The sequence below is a fragment of the Scyliorhinus canicula genome, chromosome 15 (genome assembly GCF_902713615.1).
Source record: "Scyliorhinus canicula chromosome 15, sScyCan1.1, whole genome shotgun sequence".
NCBI classification, from domain to species: domain Eukaryota; kingdom Metazoa; phylum Chordata; class Chondrichthyes; order Carcharhiniformes; family Scyliorhinidae; genus Scyliorhinus; species Scyliorhinus canicula.
Genome location: NC_052160.1, coordinates 145,821,975 through 145,845,577, shown reverse-complemented (window position 1 = coordinate 145,845,577; position 23,603 = coordinate 145,821,975). Strand labels below are relative to the sequence as shown.

At 45.5% G+C, this 23,603-nt stretch overlaps 1 protein-coding gene across 2 annotated transcripts in view; it reads right to left on the bottom strand.

The window, feature by feature from the left end:
• LOC119978892 (MAP kinase-activated protein kinase 2) overlaps window positions 1-23,603 on the bottom strand; it is a 285,626-nt gene that overhangs the window by 25,100 nt on the left and 236,923 nt on the right. For both annotated transcript variants that reach the window (XM_038820809.1, XM_038820810.1), the window contains 3 exons: window positions 8,941-9,005; window positions 6,963-7,042; window positions 2,801-2,927 (listed from right to left, as the gene is read on the bottom strand). In XM_038820809.1, the coding sequence (XP_038676737.1) occupies window positions 2,801-2,927; window positions 6,963-7,042; window positions 8,941-9,005 (272 nt within the window). The remainder of the gene's footprint in view (window positions 1-2,800; window positions 2,928-6,962; window positions 7,043-8,940; window positions 9,006-23,603) is intronic.

Sequence of the window (23,603 nt, the reverse complement as noted above, 5' to 3'; positions counted from 1 at the left end):
AAGTACTCCACGATCTCATCTTTAATAACAGACTCTAAAATCTTACCAGTTTGGTTTCAATTTGACTTCAGGCAGGTTAGAGAGAAGAGGTTAGAGAGAAGAGGGCAGCACGGTAGCATTGTGGTTAGCATAAATGCTTCACAGTTCCAGGGCCCTAGGTTCGATTCCCTGCTTGGGTGACTGTCTGTGTGGAGTCTGCACGTTCTCCCCGTGTGTGCGTGGGTTTCCTCCGGGTGCTCCGGTTTCCTCCCACAGTCCAAAGAAGTGCAGGTTAGGTGGATTGGCCATGCTACATTGCCCTTAGTGTCCAAAATTGCCCTTAGTGTTGGGTGGGGTTACTGGGTTATGGGGATAGGGTGGGGGTGTGGGCTAGGGTAGGGTGCTCTTTCCAAGAGCCGGTGCAGACTCGATGGGCCGAATGGCCTCCTTCTGCACTGTAAATTCTATGACCAAGACCCACTCTTTCTCTCCCCTTTCCATTTTTTTCCAGAAAGGATGTGTTTCTGAACTAGCAGAGACCCTGGATGAATCTATCTACCGGAGAAGCATTAAAGGCTGTGCAAGCTGAATCCAGATCTGCTAACTCTCTCAGAAAGAACCAGCTAACTCTCTCTCCAATAAGCCTGTGGGTGTTGGATTCCTGAACTTACAGAGGCCTAAAGACAGGCCACGAACTAAAAGCAAAGTTTGATGAAGCAGGGACACTACTTCTCCAAGAAAGTTGTGAGTATAGGCTGCAAAACAGAGCCTCCAAGCTTCCTGTGAAGAAAGCACTGAGATCCATCATCTGCGGTAAAGATTTTTTTCTCTTTCACTTATGATTTTCTACCCCTCTGTGTTTGCCTGTCTTGGATGAGTGGGTAGAGGGTGGGGTGGCAAGTTAAAGCAGGAGTTCGGTACTTATTAATATTTATCCAATTGTATTTGTTGCGTAGTTCATTATAGTTCTCGTTATAAATAAACAGTAATTGTGTTTAAACATACAAACCTGATTACTGTAATTAAATCTACCCAAAGACTTTGGGTATTATAAGAATTATTGATTAATTCACATGTGTTGTGACTCTGAGGCGTGTGGGACTGGGATTGACTGTACACTAGCTCAAGGTGGGATAACAGCTTCTATACATCAATCTAATATTGAACATTGAGGTGAATTCTCCTTCAACCACTAACCCTAGAAGTGAATTGCACATCATTGCCGCTGTCGGTGTAAAGAAGTCCCTCCTGAAATCTCTTGCCTTTAATCTTGTTCCATCCCATCCCCACCCCCCTTTTGCCTTTTCCTCCCTAAAGTCTCGCAGAACTAATTTTGTTACTGACGTTTTCCTCTTCCATTTTCTTGACACAATTTGGAGGATTGCAACACACCTTCTATTAATGTAACAATCCCTTTGGGTCATGACCTCTGACTGTGTTGACTGTGTAATCCTCCCTTCTTGACATCAACCTTCTCCATGTCATTCTCTCTTAACAATACTGCCACTTTGCCGACTTTCTTACCCCTGCTATCCCCAACCGCCCCCAGAATGTTGAATCCATATTTCCCGATTTTCTATTCTTTGCCCAGTCGTCTGACAGGTTTTTGATGCTGTGAAACTTACACCTTCCTGCACAATAATTGCTTCCGCTTCTCTCATTTTATATCCAGAAATACTTGTATTTTAATCATTGTTAGCTTTGCGTTTTTAACCCCTATTTGACACTCTTTTCTTTAGTAGCTGTTTTTGGCTGGTTTTATTTTCCCAGCAGGCCTCCCACTTAGTTTAAACCTCTCATCACTTGCCTCGGTTGTGAATTATTTGCAAAACATCAGACCTCAGAGGAAGTGTCCTGAGTAAAGTTGGGAGAAACTTTTCAGAGTTGAGTGGAGAAAAGTTTAACTCCCACTTAATGGGCTTTCAATGCGCGAGAAATAATACCAATCTCGAGAGGTTCAAAATTACACCTTTAATATACAAGCAGTAAAGTAGCGGACATTTTGTCACCAATACCATGCCAAGCCCCAATTAGTACCAAAACTTAGACATTGTGTTCTGTATTCCTAACCACTTGCTAAGTGCCCTGTTTGTGTTTGAGTGGAACAAAATCAAAAGATACAGATTGGTGCATTAAATGACCAAAAGACATTAATATTATTTCTCTGGTGTGAAACAGCAAACTTTCATTCTAATAATAATAATCTTACTGGTGTCACAAGTAGGCTGACATTAACACTGCAATGAAGTTACTGTGAAAATCCCACAGTCGCCACATTCCGGAGCCTGTTCGGGTCACAGAGGGAGAATTCAGAATGTCCAATTCACCTAACAGCACGTCTTTTGGGACTTGTGGGAGGAAACCGGAGCACCCGGAGGAAACCCACGCAGACATGGGGAGAACATGCAGACTCCATACAGAAAGTGACCCAAGCCAGGAATCGAACCTGGAACCCTGGAGCTGTGAAGCAAAAGTGCTAACCATTGTGCTACCGTGCCACCCAATTAAGAAACTGCCATGTCATGATTCTACATTAAGTTCCGCTTGATCGAGAGACGACTGAATGACTAACTGGAGCAAAACTTTCAAAACTTAATTCGAAAAAGAGGTTATGTTGCAAAGTAGTTTCAGTAAGAATGGCCATAAGGTTATTCCTGGTAAAGCCAGTTGTAGCAACTTACCCACATAATATGGTGTGTAGCAAGAATGGCCAGAAGGTTATTCCTGGTAAAGCCAGTTGTAGCAACTTACCCACATAATATGGTGTGTAGCAAGAATGGCCATAAGGTTATTCCTGGTAAAGCCAGTTGTAGCAACTTACCCACATAATATGGTGTGTAACAAGGGGTGGCTAATGAATTGTAGCTGGTGGTTTCTTTGGCAAAGCCGAAATCTGTTAGTTTGAGAATAGCATTGGGTCTTTTGGAGGTGTACAACAGATTTTCAGGCTGCGGAAGAAATACAAGAGTGTTTAATTTTCCTTTCAAGAGAAACACTGCAAAAAGCAACCTGTCCATCTTTAAACTTCAAAGTGCCTCATTCAGAGTTTCTACATTTAACATGGTTTAAATAAATGTTTCATAAAGCTGGTGATCAGTTTCCACACAAACAATTTGCACAATTGTAGGGTCCATTCCGAAACATTGCTGACATGAAGATGCTATTCGGATGGTAGAAAGAGAAAATCACTTTCACCTGCAGCCCAGGGAAGCCAGCGATGCCATCAAACATCAGCCCCTCCTCCCCTGGGATGACTTTCAAAGTTATTCAAAAGAACTGTACCATTGTGGTTGGAATGGAATGGAGCAGTTACAGCAGTATATAATTACTGAATATGTATTACTTCGTCAATCTGATATCAAATGGATACAATCTGTGGAAGTAGTTGAATCGGAAACAAGTTCGGCACAACATCGTGGGCCGAAGGGTCTGTTCTGTGCTATATTTTTCTATGTTCTATGTTCAATGATCTCGGAAGTCCTTTGCTGGGGAATAGATGGAGGAATCTTGAATCATTTCCTTGTTTTTCGCTTTAGTCAGGTACATTAGATTGTTGCTACACCAGTGGAGCCTTAAACATCACAGCATCAATGACAATGCAAACATCTCCGATAAAAAGGACAATTAAAGAACATAGAACATAGAAAAATACAGCACAGAACAGGCCTTTCGGCCCACAATGTTGTGCCGAACGTTTGTCCTAAATTAAGAACAAATTAATCTACACCCCATCATTCTACCGTAATCCATGTACCTATCCAATAGCCGCTTGAAGGTCCCTAACGTTTCCGACTCAACTACTTCCACAGGCAGTGCATTCCATGCCCCCACTACTCTCTGGGTAAAGAACCTACCTCTGACATCCCCTCTATATCTTCCACCATTCACCCAAAATTTATGTCCCCTTGTAATGGTTTGTTCTACCGGGGAAAAAGTTTCTGACTGTCTACTCTATCTATTCCCCTGATCATCTTACAAACCTCTATCAAGTCACCCCTCATCCTTCTCCGTTATAATGAGAAAAGGCCTAGCGCCCTCAACCTTTCCTCGTATGACCTACTCTCCATTCCAGGCAACATCCTGGTAAAGAAGTAATGAAGGTACGCCCCAAACACAAGCACGTCACACATTCTTAAAAAGTCCAATTTATGGAGAATCTCCTTCTACTCATTCAATCGCTTCAAGTAGACAATCTATTTCCAGAGATAGAACACATCCACATTGGGACTCCCCAATTAGAGCAATATTAATTACCAATGCGTGCGAGCAGCAGATAAATATTCATATTGATAGAATTACTTGCACTGAAACTGGATCTTAACAGGACACAGTGTTTTGCAATTGCTGACTTCCTGCAAGATTACTCGGAAAACAAAGACAATTTCTACTTGAAATCAGACATAGAAATAAAAAGGAGATTTCTGCACCCAATATTAGTCAATGCGATGATATTAGCTAAACAGTGGAAGCATGAAATGAACAATATCCTTTTCAGGATGGACACCAGATGACTGAATTATCAATTCAGAATGCTAAACTTCATGAAGGCCCCGCCTTCTGAACCTTGCCCCTCACCTGAGGCGTGGTGACCCTCAGGTTAAATAACCACCAGTCAGCTGCAGTTAGCTTTTGCCCTTTGACCAGTTTGCTCAAAGGGCAAAACAGCTGATGGTCACCTGGGGCTATGATGACTTTACACTTATTTTACTCACAATCCATCGACCATAAGACAGAGGAGCAGAATAAGGGTGGCACATGGGTGGCACAGTGGTTAGCACTGCTACCTCACTACGCTGAGGACCTGGGTTCGATCCCGGCTCTGGGTCACTGTCCGTGTGGAGTTTACACATTCTCCCCGTGTTTGCGTGGGTTTCGCCCCCACAACCCAAGCAGAGTAGGTGGATTGGCCACGTTAAATTGCAAGCCTGATTAACAAGTTTGGGGATGATACTAAGATTGCAGGAGCTGCGGATAGTGATGAAGATTGTCAGAGAATACAGCAGGATATAGATAGGCTGCAAAATTGGGCAGAGAAATGGCAGATGGAATTTAACCCGGACAAATGCGAGGTGATGCATTTTGGTCGATCCAATTCAGGTGGGAGCTATAAAATAAATGGCAGCTCGAAAATTATGTCAGTTATATAGAACGTTGGTTAGGCCACATTTGGAATACTGTGTCCAATTCTGGTCACTGCACTACCAGAAGGATGTGGAGGCTTTGGAGAGAGTACAGAAAAGGTTTACCAGCATGTTGCCTGGTATGGAGGGTATTAGCTATCAGGAGAGATTGAATAAACTGGGATTGTTCTCCCTGGAGAGACGGAGGCTGAGGGGCGACCTGATAGAAGTTTATAAAATGATTAAGGGTATAGATAGGGTGAACATTTGGAGGCTTTTTCCCAGAGCAGAATTTGAAATTACAAGGGGGCACAAGTTCAAGGTGAGGGGGGAAAGGTTCAGTGGAGATGTGCGGGGGAAGTTTTTTACACAGAGGGTGGTGTTGGCCTGGAATGCACTGCCAAGGGAGGTGGGTGAGGCAGATACGTTAGCGACCTTTCCGACTTATCTGGATAGACACATGAACAGACGGGTTTAGAAGGATACAGGCTGTTGGTCTAAATAGGACACGTGATCGGCGCAGGCTTGGAGGGCTGAAGGGCCTGTTCCTGTGCTGGATTGTTCTTTATTCTTTGTTCTAAATTGCCCCTTAATTGGAAAAAAGAATTGGGTACTCTAAAGAAAAAACAGGAGCAGAATTAGGTCATTCAGCCCATCGCGTCTGCTCCGTCATTCAGTCACACTGTGTGGGCGAGAGAATCGTAAAGGCTGTCGTGGGACAGGCCGTGACCCACGGCAGCCTTCACGCCCACTTCCGGGGCCAATTCTCCCCCCCGGGCGGGGCTAGGAGCGCGGCCCCGTGTGTCACGGCGGCGCGGCCTTGACGACGGTCGTCAAGGCCACACGTCAAGCGTCACGCCAGCTGACGCGGCCGATGATGCCGGCCGCGCATGCGCAGGTTGGACAATGCCAACCCGCGCATGCGCAGTTGGCGTCTTTTCCCTCAGCCGCCCTGCAAGATGTGGCGGCTTTATCTTGCGGGGCGGCGGAGGGAAAAGAGTGTGTCAGTTACGGCGGACGCACGGCCCGCGATTGGTGGGCACCGATCGCGGGCCTATGCCCCCCTTGGCACGGCCGTGGTACGGCCCAAACGGGCATCTGGCTCCCGTTTCACGACAGCAGCGAGCAGGTGTTTTTGCTGCCGTGTTGAAACGGGCGTGATGGCCCGGCCGCTCAGCCCATTGGCCTCGGAGAATTCGGCAATCGCTGTAAAAAACGGCGAGCGGCAATTCGTGGCGTGGGTTGGTCGTGGGGAGGGGGGGGGGAGGAGAATAGCGGGAGGGCGTGAAAAATGTCGGGAGGCCCTCCCTCTATTCTCCCACCCGGCGTGGGGGGTGGAGAGTCGCGCCCGATATGTTTCTCATGCCCATTCTACTGCCTTCTCCCCATAAGCCCTGATCCCCTTGTTAATCAAGAATAGACGTAAGAACACGTGGGTGAAAGGTTACAATGCAATGATCTTATTGCAGGATTTTGAAAGAATAGTTTTTTTCCAGAATTAACAGAAGGTAATTAAACAAAAGTTTTACTGAACTGATTTGAGATTTGATACACATCTACAAAGTGCCAAAAGAAGTTTTGTTTAAGAGATACCACCAGCCAGGACACACAGGCAGTTGATATGAGCTTCCCATTCTGCAACATTCACCTGAGGAAGGAGCAGTGCTCCGAAAGCTTGTGTGTGAAACAAACCTGTTGGACTTTAACCTGGTGTTGTCAGACTTCTTACCATTCCGCCACTGTAATGGGGAACGTTGAAGACGGAGGATTGCTGGCTTGCAGAGACCAATGGTTCACTTTGTCCAAGTCTTTGCTCAGCCTGCTGTTCCCCCAGATACTTACAGAATATAAACCTCTGCTTACCTTCACATCCCGGTGTGCAATGTTCACTGAATGTAGATGCTGAACTGCTTCTCCAATGCTCTTCATTATTTCGGAGGCCTCTGTAGAAGATACAGAAACACAATATGGTTCTCTTTTCAATCTGTCCTTTGTAGTTCACTTTGTAACATTTGCTAAGAGTGTAGGAAGCGGAGCTGGATTTCTGAGACCTGCAATTTTACTTTCATATTTACTGACAGTGGATGCACTTTTGTCATTTAGAACCTGCTTGTTACCTCTCCCCATCCGCCAATATCAAACCCCAGAGATGGTAACAAACACTACTACAGGAAAGCAGCCTATAAGGTGACTATGCAAAGCTCAGTGACTCCGCTTCCAACAGACCTTCCTAAACCTACTACTTTGGTCAAGCTTGTACTTATCCTTTCTAATATCACACCTTTGACATCTTTATGTGAAATGCCTTTAAAAATTTAATTGTTAAGGGCATTAAATAAATGCATGTTCTTGTATTCTTTTATGGAGAAGATGTTACATGCAAAATTATCACATTTCATAATCTTTACAGCATGTTTAGCGATGGAATGAACAATAAAGGCTGTTGGAAACATAGAAAACTCAGCTCCCAAACCTACAGCCGTCTACCACCCAAAAGCACAAGGCAACAGGCATGTGGAAAGAGCACCACCCACAGGTTTCCCTGTGTCAGAACATCGGACAAGACCCCAATTTCTGTTTGGATCCCAGACAACAACCCCAAATAATGTTTCTATTTGTAAAACTGTGAGGAAAGGATACTTCATCCCAGGACTGATGTCTCTGACTAATAGTATTTTTTATGTGAAAACAAACTTTAATTTAAACACAGAATTTACCAAATTGATATCAAAGAAATAGCTTTACAATTATCAGTTAAACAATTCTTAAATGGAAGGAAAATCTTTAACTTGCTATCTATGCCTGTCACTATGTTCCAATTGAGCAACTCAATGCAGTTCAAATGCCACTTATAAATAAAGTTAACAATCAGTGTTACTTGTTTTTCTGTGCAGACCTTTGGGGTGAGAGAGAGAGAACCTTTTCACGAACAATCTAAAAATCCTTCTGTCTTGTCAAGACTCAAATCCTATGGCAAACTGCTGTTCAACTTAAAATTTTATAGCAGACTGAAAACTTACAGACAGACCTCCCATTAATTACATCATCTGTATCTCACTAAGCTGGCCCATGACCTGCTTAGCTACGATTAAACACCACTACCTCATAAATTATCTACCCCCAGGGAATTTCCAGCAATCAAAACAATATTCCACTGGCCATCTCTAAGTAAACAAGTTAATGGTTAGAAATAATGGTTACCTCATCTTTCACGACTCTTAATTACAGCTTTTGTAGATACATTTAAATTTATGCATTTGAACCTAGAGCTTTTTGGTAAGAAATATGAAATATAATGTATAACAATTTCCACATTAATCACACCAGCAAGTCACACACCATCCTGACTGGGCACTTTAATGACCTTCCTTCATTGCCACTGGGTCAAAATCATGGACCTCCCTATCCAACCACACTGTGGATGTTCCACACCATGGGTTACAGCGATTCAAAAGGGCAGTTCACCACCACCTTAAGGGCAATTAAGGGCAGGCAATAAATGCTGGCCTTGATAGACACAGTCCCTAATCGCCTTAAAACTAAAGAAAACTTTCAACACAGGAGGTTATTTCCAGTTTGAATTAATATTACAAAGCTGAGCACATGGATCAGATGCCACCAGTAGTAAAAATAAAGAATGGCCTACCTCATTAAAGAGGTTGAGATTAATTGTACCCCAACGTGGAGCTCGCTTGGACTCAAAGGACTGAATGGCCTCTAACTATTGCAGAAAGCACTCAATAGTATTATTTATTACTGCAGATTTACTTGCCATCAGGAACGATCCAACAGGGTGTTCCCACTGAACCTGTTAAAAAGATTGAACAGAGTTTAGATTTACCTCTTTCTGTGAATGCTTGATCTCCTCTGTCCTGGATTCTGCTGAATAATTCACCTCCTTCCATACTGCAAATTAAAAAGACATGTTTTCAAGTTTAACAATGGCAATGGAAATTTCATTGATGGGTCGAAATAAAGCTGACAAATTGTTCGTAGCGACTATGTTAGCACATCACATAAACTTCCTCTCCTCTCAATCCAACAATTGCATTAACAGAATTAAATTTATAAACAGTCACATTCGCAAAGGAATTTGACATAAATATTTCTTCAGTAAGAAGTGCACAGCGTGACGTCGACCCCATTAGGCAGGACGTTACAACAACCCTGAAGGGTCAGTAAAGTCCACAGTTAGACCATAACACCAGAAGACATAAGACTAGAAGTAGGCCATTCAGCCCATCAAGTCTGCTCTACCATTCTGTGAGATCACGACTGATTTGATCTGATAACCCTCAACTCCATTTTCCCACCTTATCCCCATGACCCTTGATTCCCTCACTGATTAAGAATCTGTCTCTTTCAGCCTTGAACATACTTAACGACCCAGCCACTACAGCTCTCTGCGGTAAAGAATTCCACAGATTCACTGCCCTCTGAGAGAAGAAATTCCTTCTCATTTTAAATGGGAAACCCCTCCCTCTGAGATTATGCCCCCTGGTCCTCGACTCTACCACACGGGGAAACACCCTCTCAGCATCTAATGTTTATTTTATTAACTTTCTCTCTTATCGAGATGGCTCCCAATTTATTAAAGGACGTCATTGTTTGGATTCGCTGGTAGAAGGCAGCTGGCTTTTATAGTTGCTGGGCATTGAACAGGATCAGACATTACTGGTTTTTAAATCTTGCAATAGACAAGTAGCTGAAAACTGCACAGCAAGAGGCCAACAGATCATCAGGCACCCAAGTGAAAATGGCAAACAAGAGTGGAAATCCTTAACTAGTCAGACTGGATGAATTTAACATCAAATCAGGTCCAGATAAAAAGAGGGAGAAAAAAATTAGATATGGAAAGAGACAAATAAGTTAGATCTTTAAGTAATAAGTGCAGCACGGTGGTGCAGTGGTTAGCACTGCTGGCTCAAGGCACCGAGGTCCCGGGTTCGATTCTGGCCCTGGGTCACTGTCCGTGTGGAGTTTGCACATTCTCCACGTGTCTGCGTGGATCTCACCCCCACAACCCAAAGATGTGCAGGGTAGATGGATTGGCCGCGCTAAATTGCCCCTTAATTGGAAAAAAGAATTGGGTCCTCTAAATCTTTTTTTTAAAAACAGGAGCAGAGTTAGGTCATTCAGCCCATCGAGTCTGCTCCGCCATTCAATCATGTCTGATATCTTTCTCATCCCTATTCTCCTGTCTTCTCCCCATAACCCCTGATCCCCTTGTTAATCAGGAATAGTCATAAAAACATGTGGTTGAAAGGTTACAATGCAATGATCTTATTGCAGGATTTTGAAAGAATAACACCTTTCTAATATAACACCTTCACAGCCATATTCACACCGCAATTACAATATCTCAACCCCCCCTACCCCCACCCCCAAAACCAAACCCCAAAGTGAACAGCTAAAACCCGCTAAACATCTGATGGCGACCAGCTCTCTGAATATTGAGAAGGTGTGAGGGTGGTACAGGGGACTGCCACCTCAGGTAGAGCCCTCCGCCAATCCTCTGAGGACATACTTGACTTTTTTTAAATGTAAGAACTCCATCAGGTCACTTCACCTCGCTAGGGCACTGGGCGGCCCGAAGACTTCCATCCACACAGAACTCACCTTCGGGCTATTAGCGAGGTGAAGGTGAGGGTATCTGCAGCTCTGGTAAATCTGAAACCCCAATGATAGCCACCAAACAGCAAGGCTCCAATCCAACCCCAATAATTCCCGACATAACGCTGAAGAAGGAGACCCAACAGTTCACAAGCTGAGAACAGGATCAGAAGATGTGAGTATGGTGTGCTGGACCCTGAGAGCGCCACTTACACCTAGCACCTACTTCCGAGAAAAACCCACTTAGCCGTGCTCTGGTCAGATTGAACCACTTTAAACTGAATCAGGCTGAACCAAACGCACAAGGAGATGGGGTTCACTCTGAATAGTCACACCACAGTCCCCTCAAACACCTGGTCCAGCCTCTCCTCCCACTTCCTCTTCACCTCATCCAGTGGAACCGGTTCCATTGACATGAGTAGACTATAAATGTCCGACATCTTCCCCTGCATCAACCACTGAAAGTGCTCTATCCATCAAGGAGAGCAAAGGTGCCATGGGGAAGGAAGAAATCTCCTTGCAAACAAAGGCACGTCCCTGATCATAACCAAACAGATTAGCTCTCAAAAGCCAGTACGTGGACACCCACTGCTCAAAATCAGCAAGCTTCCCACCTATAAACAAATCTCCAAACCGCTCCAACCCTCCTCCCTCCATGTCCCAAACAACGGGTTGATGGTCACCGGTACAAATCGCTGATTCCAACAGATTGGGGCAACAGTGTCATACCACCCAGTGTCATACCAACAGTGTCATACCACCCAGTGTCATACCACCCAGTGTCATACCAACAGTGTCATACCACCCAGTGTCATACCACCCAGTGTCATACCACCCAGTGTCATACCACCCAGTGTCATACCAACAGTGTCATACCAACAGTGTCATACCACCCAGTGTCATACCAACAGTGTCATACCACCCAGTGTCATACCACCCAGTGTCATACCACCCAGTGTCATACCACCCAGTGTCATACCACCCAGTGTCATACCACCCAGTGTCATACCACCCAGTGTCATACCACCCAGTGTCATACCAACAGTGTCATACCACCCAGTGTCATACCACCCAGTGTCATACCAACAGTGTCATACCACCCAGTGTCATACCACCCAGTGTCATACCAACAGTGTCATACCACCCAGCTTAAAATGCTGCTTAAACTGCCTCCATATTCTCAGGATGGCCACCGGTCACTCACCGGAAGTCCATTTAGCCGGAGTGTCGGAAGGGGAGCCGCAACCTGAAACCTTCCGCCCCCCCCCCACAGACTCCGTCTGCCCCCACACAGACTCCGTCCGCCCCCCCACAGACTCCGTCCGCCCCCCCCACAGACTCCGTCCGCCCCCCCACAGACTCCGTCCGCCCCCACACAGACTCTGTCCGCCCCCCCACAGACTCTGTCCGCCCCCCCACAGACTCCGTCCGCCCCCCCACAGACTCTGTCCGCCCCCCCACAGACTCTGTCCGCCCCCACACAGACTCCATCCGCCCTCCCACACAGACTCCGTCCGCCCCCCCACAGACTCCGTCCGCCCTCCCACACAGACTCCGTCCGCCCCCCCACAGACTCCGTCCGCCCCCACACAGACTCCGTCCGCCCCCCCACAGACTCCATCCGCCCCCCCACAGACTCCGTCCGCCCCCACACAGACTCCGTCCGCCCCCCCACAGACTCCGTCCGCCCCCCCACAGACTCCATCCGCCCTCCCACACAGACTCCATCCGCCCCCACACAGACTCCGTCCGCCCCCACACAGACTCCGTCCGCCCCCCCACAGACTCCATCCGCCCTCCCACACAGACTCCGTCCGCCCCCCCACAGACTCCATCCGCCCCCACACAGACTCCGTCCGCCCCCACACAGACTCCGTCCGCCCCCCCACAGACTCCATCCGCCCTCCCACACAGACTCCGTCCGCCCCCCCACAGACTCCGTCCGCCCCCCCACAGACTCCATCCGCCCTCCCACACAGACTCCGTCCGCCCCCACACAGACTCCGTCCGCCCCCACACAGACTCCGTCCGCCCCCACACAGACTCCGTCCGCCCCCCCCACAGACTCTGTCCGCCCCCCCACAGACTCTGTCCGCCCCCCCACAGACTCTGTCCGCCCCCCCACAGACTCTGTCCGCCCCCCCACAGACTCTGTCCGCCCCCCCACAGACTCTGTCCGCCCCCCCACAGACTCCGTCCGCCCCCACACAGACTCCGTCCGCCCCCCCACAGACTCTGTCCGCCCCCCCACAGACTCTGTCCGCCCCCCCACAGACTCCGTCCGCCCCCCCACAGACTCTGTCCGCCCCCCCACAGACTCCGTCCGCCCCCCCACAGACTCCGTCCGCCCCCCCACAGACTCCGTCCCCCTGTACCACTCTCACACCCTCTCAATGTTCAGCGCACAATTATAAATCAGTAGACTGGGCAAAGCCAGACCCCCCAAATGCTTATCCCTTTGCAAAAAACACATTGTGAATCTGTGGGGTCTTACCTGCGCAAATGAAAGAAGATACCATATTACTGACTTTCACAAACAAAGATTTAGGAAGAAAAATTGGAAGACACTGAAACAAAAATAGAAACCTTGGGAGGATATTCATTTTTACCGACTGAACACTACCTACCGAGGTTAGCGGGAGGTTTTCCCATGTCCCCACGTCAGGCTTCACTTTTTCCTCGGGTGGAACAAACCATTACAAGGGGACATAAATTTAAGGTGAATGGTGGAAGATATAGAGGGGATGTCAGAAGTAGGTTCTTTACCCAGAGAGTAGTGGGGGCATGGAATGCACTGCCTGTGGAAGTAGTTGAGTCGGAAACGTTAGGGACCTTCAAGCGGCTATTGGATAGGTACATGGATTACGGTAGAATGATGGGGTGTAGATTAATTTCTTCTTAATCGAGGGCAAAAGTTCGGCACAACATCGTGGGCCGAAGGGCCTGTTCTGTGCTGTGTTTTTCTATGTTCACCAGATCCCCAAAATTCAGTTTCTGAAGCAAGGCCCAATCGTGGGCCACCCAGACTCCCAGATAACAGAAGATGGACCTGACCAGGCGAAAGGGCAACCTCCCCAGATCAGCTCCTCTCTCTGGAAGTCATTCACTTTTGCCCAAGTTCAATTTATTCCCCAAGAAGGAGCTAAACCTCGCGAACAGCTTCAGTATCTCCTCTGCACTGACGAGAGGGCCCATCACACAACAAATCATTCACATACAGTTGACCCATTTGCATCCTATTAATGGAGTGAGCGCCTGATTCGCCAATCCTGGGTAAATCCTCTGGGCAGGATTCATGTGGGTGACAATTGGTGCATGTTATGGGCCAGGGTTTAGAGAACCCCAAAGTGTATCATGAAGTTCCCCTGACCCACAACTTTTACTAGATTGTGGTATGGGGAGCACACGGCCCACTCTACAGGTGTGGTACAGCAGAAATGGAAAAGTAATTTTTAAAGCAAAACAATGTTTATTCTATGAACTCAAGTTAACCTTTTTGAAACATAGTGAACATCTTAGCAACCATCAATTCAAATGTAACCCCCAAAGACTACAACACTAAGTAATGCTTACGCTGTCCTTGTAACATCCAGAAGACTTACAAAAGAAACACCTTTCAACAGAAGCACATCAGGTTAAAGTCACTGAACACATTTATAATTCCGAATTCACCAAATGATCAAGAGATAGTCTTTTCAAGGCAGGGAGATCAACAGTACACCTGCTCTGTCCGGCTTCAGCTCCAAAACGGGAACGAAACTAAAACACACCCTGCAGCAAACAGCCTAAAACCAAAGTAAAAAGCTGACAGACAGCCCAGCTCCACCCACTCTGACATCACTGCAGTAGTAAACACCCATTTCTTAAAGGTACTCTCATGACAGATACTTATATACACACCCATTTATAAACACCCATTTCTGAAAGGTACTCTCACATGACACCACCCCCCAAGAAAAAAATAAGTCATCAACTTCAAGATGGTTTCATTTTTCATCTTTTCACTATCCTTTAAGAAATGCACACAGTAAATATACTTTTTTGTTTCAAAAAAAACAACATGCAAACAGGTACAATAATGTAGTCCATTCCTCCAACTGAAATCCTTCCTGATTGACAGTCTCTTTGAACAAGAAGGTCTCTGCACAATTCGTCCATTTCCCTACGCCTCGGCATTTCTCTTTAAAGTCAGATACTTTAGTTCAATCTGATCACAGAGCCCTTTGTAATTCTCCAACACAGGAGCATTGGTTATCACAGTTTTCAGGCAGTCAAACGCCTGTTGAAAGTCCGCTGTCCACTGACATTTTTGACATTTCTTCAGCAAGTCCATCAGTGGAGCAACCACGCTACAAAACATTTGCACAAATGTTCGATCAAATCCACTCATGCCAAGAAATCACATTATTTCCCTTTGTCTTGAGGGTATTGAAAACTCCTCAATAACTGTTGGTTTCACATCCCGTGTGACCATTCGACCCTGTCCGATTGTATGGCCAAGGAAAGTGACTTGGGCTTTTCCAAATTCACTTTTGGCTAGGTTTATCACCAAACCCGCCTCCTGAAGTCGATCGAATAACTCTATCAGATGTTTTAAATGTCATAGAACATAGAACAGTACAGCACAGAACAGGCCCTTCGGCCCTCGATGTTGTGCCGAGCAATGATCACCCCACTCAAACCCAAGTATCCACCCCATACCCGTCACCCAACAACTCCCCCCCTTAACCTTACTATTAGGACACTACGGGCAATTTAGCATGGCCAATCCACCTAACCCACACATCTTTGGACTGTGGGAGGAAACCGGAGCACCCGGAGGAAACCCACGCACACACGGGGAGGACGTGCAGACTCCGCACAGACAGTGACCCAGCCGGGAATCGAACCTGCGACCCTGGAGCTGTGAAGCATTTATGCTAACCACCATGCTACCCTGCTGCCCAATGTCTGGCTGAAAATTACCAGATCGTCGATGTATATCACACAATTGGGTAATCCTAAAACAACTTTGTTCGTTAACCGTTGAAATGTGGCTGGTGCGTTTTTCATGCCAAACGGCATAACTTTGAATTGGTATATACCATCTGGAGTCACAAAGGCTGAAATCTCCTTCGCCCTTTCGGATAAAGGTACCTACCAGTAACCTTTAAGTAAATCCAGTTTGGAAATAAAAGCTGATTGTCCCACTTTCTCAATGCAATCCTCCAAATGTGGGATAGGATAAGAGTCCATTCTTGTAACTGCATTAACCTTTCTATATGTTATACCAGAATATAGCATAGTTTAAGTTTAATTTTCTTGGTTTATTCATTTCTGGGATATGGGCCTTACTGGTTAGGCCAGAACTTACTGCCCATCCCAAGTTTCCCTTCAGAAGGGCTTCACTCACAGCACATTTTCTCAGTAAAATACATCATTTAAAAGAACCTGAAGCATGACAAATACTGAAACCATTTTGGCTCCTGATAAAGTTCAGACTCATTTTGTTCTTATTTTAAAATTCTTTCTAACTCGAGCACCAAGACAGAAGATTACCCTGTGCTATTTTCCATCACACAGCGAACATTGATCTCCAGGTGACCATGTGACAATGTGATCATCTACACCCTTCTAATTCTTTACTTCCTTTTAAAATGTTCAGTTTTTCCTTTGAAAATCCCTCCCTCCATCACCTCACCCCCTCCCTATCTCCTCCTTCTCCTCCAGTGCTGGGAGCTATGCTCTTCTCCAATTCTGACCTCTTTAGGAACCCTGATTTTAATTGCTCCATCACTGGTGACTGTTTCTTCAGCTGCCTCGGCAATGAAATTCAGGGAATCCTCCCTAAACCTCTCCCTCCTCCTTTAAGACACTCTTCAAAACCTACCTCTTTTGGCCGAGCTTTTGGCCAACTGTCCTAATGTTGCCTCGGGTGGTTTGGTGTCAAATCTTGCTTTAGAACTTTCCTGTGAAGCAACTCAAGACATCTTAATGCATTCAAGACCAAGATGCTAAAGATAGCAAGTGGACATCACCATGCCCACTGCATATCTGTCAAACATCCTCAGATCTGGAAAACTCTTTTGGAAGCTCATGGACTCAAACTTGGATCCCTATTTTCCCCTGGCAGTGTGGGAGACGGCACCTCCAGGATTCTGGGGCTTCACAACAGGTCGATGCAATATACGCAAGCATTTGAAATCTAGTACTGAAATTTAAAAATCATTCAATTAAATTTCAATCTCCCAGCTGCTGCATACTGCTCTGTTAGTTAACACCAGGAAAGATGATAGAGATTACAGCTGGAACCATCACTGTCACAGGCTGAGATCTACCACCGGCAGTATGTCAACAGAAAACCACACCAACGCCAGAGCAATGAATAACAAAACGTGTGGCAGAAAACGGACACCAAACAATCCAAAATCAGCTAAATTCATATTGGGTGCAAACGGTGCACTTTTGGAACTGTGCAGGACTCAAAGGGTTAAATTCTGATTACGATGTCTAATTGGACACCAATCCAAATGATTAAATAGACAGAAGCGGGTGCAGTTACTGGATTTCCTTTCATACATCTGCTCTCACACCTTCTGCTTTGCAGTGAGTGTGTGGGCGATGTGGTTTTCCTCACGTGTCATTCAGAACCTGATTGGCAGTTTTATTTTTCCTACCTCCACTCATTCGCACGTGCCTCTGCTCGGCCAAGTAAGAGTCATGTTTATTGACAAACAGTGGGATACTATAAACCCTGACAATGAAATCAAAACATTGGGCAATATTGTTCTTCTGTCATGGAGGAGTAAGTGGTGCCGATGACGCAGTGTGACACACTTCTTTTATTCTCCGCTGAAATACCGGAAAGAAACTTTATTCCCTCCCCATCCAAAATGCAGAAGTTGCAAACCTACACGTGTTTTAATAACCCTTTGGTTCCTGTAACAAAATTAGCTCACCTTAGAAACTATTTCTGTTTCACAGGCAGTTCGAATATCTTCATGGAATGCAGGTTAAACAATGACAAGTATTATGATTGGAAGAAACTATTTCAAACTACTGATGCAGTCACCCCAATAATAAATGAAAGCACATGCAAGACAGCAGCGTTAATTGTGTCTTCAGGACTGTGTTGATGTTGCATCTTTCCAGCAATTCAAGCTGTTCTTGCAGTTTTTGAACATCACACATTAAATGTCCATTTAATTTATAATAAATGCCAAATTGCTATGGTTGTCATTGCTGTTGAAAATACCCCACATAACCAAAGAAATCTATATTTCTACAGCACTTTTCACAATCACCAGATGTCTCGAAGCACCTTACAGCAACTGAAGTACTTCTTGAAGTGGAGTTACTGCTGTAATGGTGGAATCGTAGCAACTACACTGCAGCCAACAAACTCCTACAGATAGCAGAGATAACAGCCAGATAATCTGTTTCTCATGTTGATTGAGGGTTAAATTGGACACTGGCAATAACTCACTTGTTCTCCTTCAAAACAGTGCCGTGGGATCTTTGTACACCCACCCAAGCAGGTAGATGGGACCCATGTTTCAACGTCTCTTTCCAAAGGTGTCATCTCCAACAGTGCACTTCTCCCTCAGTAACACACTGGAGTGTCAGCCTCGAAATTTGGGTTGAGGCCCTGCAATTGAAGTTTAATTTGGAAGCTTGCGATTCAGAGGCTACAGAGAACGGCCAAAATGAGGCGACCATCATGGGAGGTGACACAACCCAGTGAAATTGGACAATTCCAGGCCAATCTGTGAAGGCCCAGGTCCAATAACTGAGCAAGCAGGATTTTGGAGAGAAACAGATTTTAAAATATGGTTAAAATGCTCCCAAACATCCAATCCTTTGCCATCTTCCCGATTGAGGAGAGACTGAATCTAGGCACTTCATCCAACTTTAAATCAACCACGTGTACTGTTTGGTTTGAGAAGTCGAGTGGGCCAAGGGTCAAAGCACAGGGAGGGCCCAAAATTCCTGGGATGGACAGTTGTCCAAAAAGAGAGATTGAGCAGAAAGGAAAAGAAAGCTTTGCATCTATGTCACACCATTCATAATCTTAGATTATCCCAAGTCACTTTACAGCCAATTAAGCACTTCTGAAGTATAGTTACTCTTATAATGTAGGAAACGTTGAAGTCAATTAGCGTACAGCAAGCGCCCCACAAACAGCAGTATATCAGCTCTATAAATGCAAGTCTTACTTGGAGGTCTTGTGGTACAAAGAGTGATGTCTCCACCTTGGAACTAGACGATCTGGGTTCCAGGTCCCACTCCACATGGTCAATTTCAGCCCAGAGTCACACAGTGAACTAACCAATAATTCTTATAAAAATTCCCAGAATCCCAAAAATAATGAGGATGAAGGTCAAAGGAGTCCTTGCTCCAAGTTGTGGTTTGAAGCACGCTTTCCTCAAGCGCGTGGTTTGATCAAAGCCTTTGGTTTACAGCTGATAATGGTTGCCATCACTGAGTCATTCATTCAGCACTCACAGGCAGCAGGCTTTCTTCTGGAGACTCGCCTTAGTTTTCATTAAACTGGGCCTTCAACTCCAAGGTTCACCTTCAGGCCTATTTCTTTCCTGAGAAACTCTATCTTGCATCAATCCCTGCTTCAGCCAATCTCGAGAGAATGATACCCAGTCTTGCTGCCGAGAGAATCAGCCCTCACAATGGCCATAGGGAGAGAATTTAGTTGAATCTTTTGGGAGAGAATTAGTTGAAATCCTCCACCCAGACTACAGAACCAAAAGTGAAACTAAAATGGAATCTCATGGTTCTGAGAAACTTTCAAGAAGGATAATATCCAATCGCCACCTGTTACCCAACAGATCCCGGCCTTTTGGGCCAATTCACTGGACACCAGCCACATCAATCAGACCGAGTCATCGGGGGGGGGGGGGCTGCCATTCTCCAGTTTAAAAGAGCAATGCCTTGTGGAATCTGCTAGTTTGAATGAAAGGCTACTTAAGGACTGCTTTGCCTCAGAGTGACACACATCCATTAAACATCATTGGATCAAAAACGTAATAGCAAAAATAAAAGAAAGGCTAAATACAGAGATAGACAGGATGCATCCTTGCAGTGTGGAGAGTTTAGCTGGCTCCTTTGGGAGAGAAATAATCAGAGCTTTCAGTCTCAGCTGCTGAATCCAACGTGAAGCCAGATTGTAACCTCTTGACTCAGAGAACATTCCGGTGGGTAGCACATCCAGTCGCCGCCTGTTCCCGAACTGGGCACAGTCTTTTGGGCCCATTTATTGGTCACTTGCCAAATCCATAAAACCGAGTCATCACTGGCACTGGCCAATCAGCAATCACCAGTCTGAAACAGCACAGCCTTCTGGAATCTGCTACTTTGAATTAAAAGCACAGACCTCTTTGCCTTAAAGGCACAGGTCCATTAAATCCCCATGGATCAATATTGTAACTCCAAATATAAAAGGGGAAAATAAGAGAATAAACAGGGTGTAAAAAAGAACAAACAGGGAGGGTCTTACACAGGACAGGACTTCAAATCCAAGGAAGACACATTCCTAAAGCAAACAAACAGGCTGATTATCAACAAATACTTCCAATAAACACTACAGGCGAGTAGTAAGACCCCTCCACCGTGGACTTTATTAATAGGGGCATAGATTACAAAGAGCAAGGAGGTTATGCTAATCATGTATCGGACATCAGTTAGATCTCAGCTGGAATATTGTGTACAGTTCTGGGGCCACACTATAGGAAGGATGTGAACAGGAATAGGGATCAGCCAATTACAACTGAGATGAGGAGAAATGTCTTTGCTCAATGTAATGAATTTTTGGAATTCTCTATCCAGGAGGCCTGTGGAAGTTCCTTCATCAACTATATTCAAAGCTGAGCTTAATATATCTCAGGACACCAAGGGCACCAAGGAATATGGGAATAGGAGAAGAAAAGTGGAGTCAAGATAGATCCACCACGATGTTATGCAGAGGAGGAGCAAGTTCAAGGAGTTACACATCCTATTCCACCTCTTTCCTAAACTCTCTGTAAAAGGGAATGACACAAAATGAGACATGTCAAAAATCAGTGAATAAGAGATGGCGAGCTTGTCCCACATGAAGACGAGAGCTTGAGGGAAGTAAAGAGATCTACAATCTTGTGGTCCAGAAACTGGTCGCGTTAAATTCGGGGATGATGCGATGAGCCTTCACTTTGTTGTAATGGGCTGGATTCTCCGTCCCGCCACGCCACATTTCTGCCCCGACCCGCCGGCGGGATGCTCCATTTCGCCGGCTGGTCAATGGGGCATTGTGGGACAGCCCCGCGCTGTTGGGAAACCCTCAGGCTGCCGGCAAAACGGAGAATCCCGCTGGCAGAGAATCCAGCCCATTTTGTCCCACAATAATGAAAAGCGGAATTGAAGCTACAATCTAATTTCCCGCAAGTGTATTTTTACGTCCATTCATTCCAGTCACTTTGTCCAATCGTCCCCCAGAGCTCTCAGCAGACGGTCATTGTCAGCTCAGTCCAACGTCTGGGTTCACATCTGCAAACCTCAGTCCAGTAAGAGTCCAGCTACACTCCTAAGTTTGTCAACAGGAATGTGGTTTCTCTCTAAGTTTGCTCCAAAATACAGCCTCTCAGCTGTGACCTTTGCTGCTCATTTCTTTTTAACAACATAAGAATTGTAAATTTCACACATTAAGAAGGATTAGTAATAACCATTACGTTGCTGCTTCCCCCAGAACACTAATCTCTCCAACAGGGCAGGAATTGATGGCCCAAAAGAAAATCTTCCTCGACATTCCAACATCAAATCCAGTTTACTAAAAAAAAGTTCATTCTTTGTGTGGTCCGATGACCAAAATTAAAACCGAAACAATGACAATTATGTAGATTGTGATGGAGTAAAATCCAAATTTTGAAGCTGATGAAATGTTAATCGATTCTTCACTACTTTTTTTTTAAACAAATGATAAATCGGACTGGTCACAAAAAAAACGACGAGAATTGTGTTTCCCCTGCACACATGGTGTATCTGTGGCATTTCTGTACCATTTCGTGGCTCAGGCAAAAGGCACATACTGCATCAGAATCCGTCTATAAGACCCGCTGCTGGCAGAATTACGCAATTCCGTGACAGCACAGACTGTTTCCAGATGCAGGTTTGACATCGATGAATCAAAACGAAACCACACGTGGTGTCTGTATTCATGTCATGGCTCTGCTCTTCTGAGCCAGCTAACACCGCTTTGAATGGCTGATATGAGAACACCGTTCGTCAAAAGGTGCAGCATCTGCTTTCCGATGCCTCATCTGAGGCTTTTGTAGAAATTGCGTTCCAAGCAAATAGTGGACATAATTTCTCAAATTATTTGAATGCTGAGCATTTTAAGAGTTGGAAGAATGTCACTGCTATGTGCTCATTATCTTGATTGTAAATTGCTAGTTCTAGTGGAAAGAGAGATTGGTTTCATTTGCTGGAAGTTTTGTGAAACTGATTTGTTTGCAGAACCACATCAGGCCATCAAGCTGAAAGCATCATTTAAAAAACTCAAACAAGAACATCCTATCAAGAAATTGGTGCGTGGGTTTAATTGATCCATACGTCTTACCCATCAGTAATTATACAAAATTGTCCACTCCAGCCAGATATAATGTTTAAGCAGCTCACTTGCCAGTACGTACAGCTAGAACCTTGCAGGAGAAGCTTATTGTGCTGTGCATAGAGCTAGAACCTTGCAGGAGAAGCTTATTGTGCTGTGCATAGAGCTAGAACCTTGCAGGAGAAGCTCATTGTGCTGTGCAAAGAGCTAGAACCTTGCAGGAGAAGCTCATTGTGCTGTGCAAAGAGCTAGAACCTTGCAGGAGAAGCTCATTGTGCTGTGCATAGAGCTAGAACCTTGCAGGAGAAGCTCACTGTGCTGTGCATAGAGCTAGAACCTTGTAGGAGAAGCTCATTGTGCTGTGCAAAGAGCTAGAACCTTGCAGGAGAAGCTCATTGTGCTGTGCATAGAGCTAGAACCTTGTAGGAGAAGCTCATTGTGCTGTGCAAAGAGCTAGAACCTTGCAAAGGAAACTAAGGCAGCTGGAGGCATGGCTGAAAAGATCATGGGGCAGAAGAGACCAGAACTGGAGAAGTACATGGGGCACAGAGGGTTGTAAGGCAGGATGGGTGAAGCAATAGAGGGATTTGAAAACAAGGGTGAGAATTATAGAATTGAACCCATTTGGAGCAGGACCCAATATAGGTCAGCATGCACAGGGGTAAATGGGGAACTGAACTTCGTGAAAGTCAGAATCCAGACAGCTGAGTTCTGGATAAGCTTAAATTTGAAGAGCCTAATGTTACGAAAACCGCCAGAAGAGTATTCAAATGCCTAAAGTTAACAAAGTAAGAAGTCTTACAACACCAGGTTAAAGTCCAACAGGTTTGTTTCAAACACGAGCTTTCGGAGCACGGCTCCTTCTTCAGGTGAATGGAAAGGCTTGTTCCAGAAATGTTTATATAGACACAGTCAGAGATGCCCCGGAATGCGAGCACCTGCAGGCAATCAAATCATCAAAGATGCAGAGAGAGAGGTAACTCCAGGTTAAAGAGGTGTGAATTGTCCCAAGCCAGTTCAGTCGGTAGGCCTCTGCAAGTCCAGGCTTGTTGGTGGGGGCCGAATGTAATGCGACATGAATCCCAGATCCCGGTTGAGTCCGCATTCATGCGTGCGGAACTTAGCTATAAGTTTTTGCTCAGCAATTTTGCGTTGTCGCGTCCTTGACTGCTGAAGTGTTCCCCAACTGGAAGGGAACAGTCCTGCCTGTTGATAGTCGCACGATGCCCGTTTATTCGTTGTCGCAGTGTCTGCATGGTCTCGCCAATGTACCACGCTTCGGGACATCCTTTCCTGCAGCGTATGAGGTAGACTACATT